Genomic DNA, 6,540 nt, shown 5'->3' on the forward strand with positions numbered 1-6,540 from the left:
TTTTTGATCTCTAAAACATTATGATAACATAATTCAATAATTTCTCCTGTATGTTAATTTAATCAATATGGTATTGAATTATCAAAGTCCAGTATATTGATTCAGTTCTATTTAGGGTTTTCAGTATAAAATCAATTAAAAAGTGCCACATTAATTTTAGGAGGTTACCAATAGATAAGTAGGTCCAGGGTAGCATTTTGGTTGGAGAACGAGGGGCCAAAGACTTCCAGTAACATCTTTTTGTGGGAATATATCTGAACTTTTTATTTACTTTGCCTGATTTTAAATGAAATAATTCACAAGACAAAACAATGGAAATTATTTAAAAAGAATTAGTATACTTGAACAGTAAAGTCAGATGTAATCAAGACTTTTTTTTTAAGTTTTACATGCAGACACAAAGCTCCAGATGTCACATAAAATTTAACCAGTTTAGCCACATATCCTGAGCAGGTAATTTTGTTCCAGGACTGGTAAAAATATATATTTAACCAATTATGTTACCTGTAGAGCTGGAAAATAATCAATATCAGCAGTTACCGATGAGCATTAATTAGTGTCACTTAAAATAATTAATTAATTCAATTTACTACTAAATTGATTAATGTAACAAAAATGATCAACTAGTGTTTCCATTATTACTATTTTTGATTATTCCAACTATTTAGTAATCAAAATTACAATTAAAATTAATTAATGTCATGAAAATAACCAATAATCGATTATTGAACCCAATGATTAATTGATTAGCAAATTCCACTAAGTTTCCAGATCTACTTACCTGTATAAGTTGCTGCAAAGTCAGGCCACTGTAAATAATTAATATTTTATTATTTCAAATTCTGCCTTATTTAAACTATATAAAGAATTGATTATAAGTTTTGTTAAGAATTTGTACAGTTTCCACAAAATAAGACATGTTGTTAAACAGAGGTGATAACAGTAGAGCAGATGTATTTCTTACATTTATTTGGGGACTCAAAGAACCCTAACAGCATCAGTTGATCATAAAAATTGATTACTAATAGATAGTAATAAAAATAATCAAGACATAATTAATGGTTTTTTAACCACAAGTACCTACGTCTTTCCATTTTGAATGCTGTTTGCCATATTTGTAATCATTAACAAAATAACATTCTGCAAGAATTAATAAGTGCTCCAGTGATAATGATATCATAAGTGCTATAAATGTCTTTTAGTACTTCACTTTGGTTCCTAATGAATTAAAAGATGTTTTACAAGAAATCTGAAAAGAAATTATGAGCATTTTTATTTCTTTGTAGCAGGTATCTACACTGATAATAAACAGGTAAAAATACTGTGTATGAACCCATTTTGAAACATCTTCTTCACTCTGTACAAAAGAAATAGCAAGTCATGCAAACAGCAATAAGGTAGAGCATATAATTTACAATCTGACATCTTTTAAAAAAATAAGTTATTCTTGCCGTTTTGTAGGTCTACAAGAATTGGCAATGTTTTGCTGAGGATGATTTTCTCTGGTATAGAATAATTATGTTTCTTGAACTTCTTGTCTTTTTTAGGTCAGCAAGATTTGGCGGAGTATTTCTGAAGGTGATCTTTTCTAGTGTAGGTTGTTTCATTTTTCTGGTAATTCTTGTCTTTTTTTAGGTCAGCAAGATTTGGCGGAGTATTTCTGAAGGTGATCTTTTCTAGTGTAGGTTGTTTCATTTTTCTGGTAATTCTTGTCTTTTTTTAGGGCAGCAAGAGTTGGCTGAGTATTTCTGAAGGTGATCTTTTCTAGTATAGGTTGTTTCATTTTTCTGGTAATTCTTGTCTTTTTTTAGGGCAGCAAGAGTTGGCGGAGTATTTCTGAAGGTGATCTTTTCTGGTAATTCTTGTCTTTTTGTAGGTCAGAAAGAGTTGGCTAAGTATTGCTGAAAAATGATCTTCTCTGGTATAGGTTGTATTATTTCTCTAATAGTTTTTGCCTTTTTGTAGGTCAGCAAGAGTTGGCGGAGTATTGCTGAAGATGATCTTCTCTGGTATAGGTTGTATTGTTATTCTGGATATGGGAATGATACTACAGCTCCAGTTCATTCTGTACAGAACTGGAAAGGTTTTCTGAGGGATACCATTGTAAGAGAGCAAACACTTCGACAGAATTGGAAGGTAAGAAGCAAATGACTTTTACATTTTTTTAAGACAATTTTATCATTTATTGTATTTCATCTTGATCGTGTTTGATTAGTACATGTATTTTACTAGCAGAAATCTTAATTCTAATGTAGTAAACTTTAGGTACTAAAACTAAAATATTATGAATATATATATTTATAATAGATTTTAAACACCAGCTGTAATAAGTGAAAAAATATCTGAAAAACATACTTTAACTGTGTGTTCAATGACTGTAGGTTGAAAGTTATGCTTACCAGCATGAAACACTATTTTTATGGTGTGTGAAATTGATGAGAAGTGAGGATTGTTAAAAAATATAACTAAATTGTTATTAGTGTAAAATTCAAGGTCAATGTAAACTTAACCATATAATATATGAAACTATATGTGAGAAGAAAAAAAACAGTATTGTAAAAGATGCCATGATTAAGTTTAAAATTTATTATGAAAAACATTTTCAATAATAGAGACAGGCTGGAAAACTTTGTTTTTAATATGATGTTCAAGTAGAAGATATTTTGGAAGATTTGCTTGTTTTATATGATGCTAGATATGGAGAGAAAAAATCTAAAGGAAATTGTAAAGCCACAAAACATATAATGCTTCCTTGGCATCTTTAAAAATTCTGCTGCAATAATCAGCATCCATATCTCCAGGTATAAAGTAATCCATTGTACACATACATAGTGCAAATTCGTCTAGAAAAATAATTTTACGTATATATCAACAACACCTACCTATACAGTATGCAAAAAATGAAACTTACCAAACAGATCAAAAACAGAAGGGTTTTTTTTACACCAGTATTCCAAACTAAAACTACTGAAAAGGACTTGTAACAGGGAGCATTTCCAATAAGCTCATGAACATATTTCTTTTCTTTCTCACCAGATGTAAAATTGAAAATATAATCTGTGACATACAAGCCTAATGTATTGTTTGATTGGCTTTACCCTTTGCTGTGGTCTGTAGTTTTGCCTATTGAAGGATCATCAGTACAGTTTAGGTCAGCAAATAAAAAAAATACAGTTAGCCTTTTTATAATGGTGATGCATATATAAGATCTATGGGGTTTTGAGATGATATTTTCAATTTAAGTTTGGTAAAATAGGAAAGAAATCCTCAGCATATATGTATGTATATATACATAATTATTAAAAAGGTGGTGCACTGTATAATATCAAATAATAAATTAGGCACAATACCATAATATTATTCACATACCTAAATTAATTTAGGTTATTGTATGATGAATTAAAAATGACTCAAAAACCCTATAAATCTTACCTACATAAAGGATTCTTACCAGCACTTAGCAACTGTATAACTGCTTTGGCAATAAGAACAATCCATCTTGGAAACATACTTAACTTTCGGTTACGAATGAATATAACTTGAAAGGTTCCAAACTAGTAAAGTCTTGTACAGTTTAATTTAAGAAGTTAAAGAAGGGAAAAAATAATTAGGTTTAATTTTTTCAGCTTTTAAAGACATGTGGAAGATCCTAATAATTACATGTACAAATTTGTCATTTTAACATGTGTTCTTTGTCTCTCAAATGTTATTTGGAGTAACAACAAAACAATTAGAAAATAGCATTGTATGGCAAGAGGTAAGAAAGTGATTTTCTTACTTCTCCAGTATGTAGGTTTTTAGGAGCATTTCTTATTTATTTACTACAATGGTGCAAGGATGATACAGTAGGAAGGTTCACAGCTTTCAAACTTTAAATAAGATACATAAAAAAGTTTGGCTAGTGGATGAAAATGTGCCAAAGTATGTAAAATATTTACTAATTTCTGAAAAGTAGAGAGTGTTGATAAATGTGGGCACTTTGAATGATCACCTGTGCATGAAAAGTTGCAGAGCTAGAGAGTTAAATGAAACTGTTACTTGAAATGACACAGGCCAGATGTATGAGTTTCAAAGCTGTGATGAGTGATAGCATTGTAAGTTTTAAAGAGAAACAGGAAGCTGGAATAGCTATAGATGAATTATATTCCAGTTATATGAGATAAGTAGGAAAGATGATTATTGCGACTTTTATATTATAGAACAGAATTGGTCGGCTGTATGAGTTGGAAGATTCTCGAGCAGGCATTCTTTGTTCTGCTTATTCCTGTCCAGGATTTATTGTTACAGGGTAAGTATATTATATGCTTTCTTTTCTATCCTATCTATTTAAGGTGATTAAAAGCTAATTTACAGTAATAGGCAAAAGCTTGTGAAGTTTAAAAGGAGAATGGGTTAAGATTATATTTTACACTAAAGCATATTCAGGTTTATTCATAAGTAGATAGTTATACATATAAATTAGAAATATAGAACCTTATGATTAAAATTCCTCTATAACTACAAGCTAAAATATATTAGCCACGTAAGTTAAAATATTGGTATTAAACAAATAATTCATTGTGACTTCTTTAGACATGGAACTTAGATCTATTCCAATTCATCAAGGATTGTGTGGGCTTTTGAAGTTATAATGATATAAAATTTCAATGATTTAAATAAAAACAACAATAGATTTTCTGCAGAGTTCATGTTTTAATGAACATATCAGTATGTTTATTTTCTGGTGATGATAAAAACGTGTGACATATTAATCAGTAAGTACTTTACACTGGATCTACAGCTATTATGGAGGAAGGCTTAATCTGTGGAGACTGCGAGAAGATGGAATTGATGATTATCTAACTATATTGGATCCTGATCATGATTCACGTTCTAGAGGTTTGGGCAGTGTCACATGTGTTGCAGTTAACCAAGACTTTGTTGTGGCAGGGTTTGATCATGGTAAGTCCTTTCAAATTTCTTAAATCTTTGATAAGTTCTCCTAATGTTAAATACTCAGGCTAGTGTCTTAAACTACAACTTAGAAAATAGCTTTAGTCAAAATTTCTGTATCTTTTTAAATAATAATAGCAATAACTGTATTTAAGTCAACTTTGATTCAACGTTGATTTTAAAACGGCTAAAATTAATTTTATTCTTCTGCCAACCTGTGAATAATTCATATGAAAAAGAAGTATTAATTTAACTTTTTTTTGCCATGAGATGGGCCCTTAGAGATTTTTATATACTAATAAACTTCTGATTTTATTCCATAAAAAAAAGCAAAGATCATAAGAAAATTCAAACAAACCCTATTTTAAGCTCCTTTGTAGATTTTACTGTAGTTGGCCTTTCACCCATGACCCATCTGGAAAGGGTTAACACAAATAACACTGCAAGATATGATCACATCTTGTGAGATATAATACTTACATTCATATATCAGGGTAAATAGTTCTGAACACAAGAAAACTTAACATCCTGAATCAAAGTTGACTTAAATACAGTTACTGTATTTTTTCTTTAAGATAGCTTATAAATGTAGTTTTCCATTCTGTTTTTTTTTCATGCCATATTATATTATTATTATTAACCAATGAATTTAGGATTAAAACATTTTGCATCCAAGAATCAGCATTTTTCTGAGGAGTAGTGTCAGAGTTTGAATACTGATCAGTTTCAGTTTTTCCTTTAAAAAAAAATTTACAACTTAACAATTCACTAATATGTGAATTATTAATGGAATTTGTGCATAACTATACAATAAATTTGAAAAAAACTAATGTTTTTTTATGTCTACACAAAGGTTTAGTTTATACCCCAATCTCAGACATTGCTAGCAAGACAGTATTACCATCAGAAGCTCCTGTGACAGTGGTGAAAATGTTTGAGAAAGGATGTATTTTTGCTGCTTCTAGTTCCAGCAGAGTACAAGTTTTCAGTCCAAACTTTGAAGAGAGATCTTTAACTCTGCAACATGAAACAAAGGTGAATATTTCATTTATTGAAAGGTTATATAGCATTCAAACATAAAGTAACTTCTGACGTATAGTTTTGAGGGCTACGATTAATCTCACTTTCTCAAATAAAATAAAAAATACTACATAACGAAAAGTAAATGGATTTCAATGTAACACTTTGCAAAGTTAAATGTATGTACTTCAGTAAATGGAGCTTCCTACGATTTAGTATCACTTTGTTTAATATGTAGAAATGTTGTAATAAGAATCAGTTTATTTTCAGAAACTGAAGAACTAACTTTTCTCTGTATTTAAAAAGAAAGTTACCACTGTTTTAGTATTTGTACAGACATAATGTTAATTCAGTACAAATAAATAGTGTCTGCAAGAGAAAATGCTTTTCAGACACTTGAAGTATTTTATTCCAAAAGTGTTGAGGCATGATAATTAAGATGAAGGTGGTTGACAACACACAAAACAGTTGTATATACAGAAGGTTCAAACATTTCGGAATACACTTATTCCATCTTCAGTGAAATCTGAAAATAACGCTACAATCATATTTATTTACTTATGCTATAATATCATCAATCACTAATTT

At 29.7% G+C, this 6,540-nt stretch overlaps 1 protein-coding gene across 1 annotated transcript in view; it reads left to right on the plus strand.

The window, feature by feature from the left end:
- The window catches only part of LOC106464504 (F-box/WD repeat-containing protein 8-like), a 32,920-nt gene that overhangs the window by 9,399 nt on the left and 16,981 nt on the right, over positions 1-6,540 (plus strand). Inside the window, exons 3-6 of the mRNA XM_013924649.2 lie at positions 1,966-2,136; positions 4,200-4,288; positions 4,781-4,941; positions 5,786-5,967. Of these exons, the coding sequence (XP_013780103.1) occupies positions 1,966-2,136; positions 4,200-4,288; positions 4,781-4,941; positions 5,786-5,967 (603 nt within the window). The remainder of the gene's footprint in view (positions 1-1,965; positions 2,137-4,199; positions 4,289-4,780; positions 4,942-5,785; positions 5,968-6,540) is intronic.

This window comes from Limulus polyphemus, unplaced genomic scaffold (genome assembly GCF_000517525.1).
Source record: "Limulus polyphemus unplaced genomic scaffold, Limulus_polyphemus-2.1.2 Scaffold1670, whole genome shotgun sequence".
In the NCBI taxonomy this organism is placed as follows: Eukaryota; Metazoa; Arthropoda; class Merostomata; order Xiphosura; family Limulidae; genus Limulus; species Limulus polyphemus.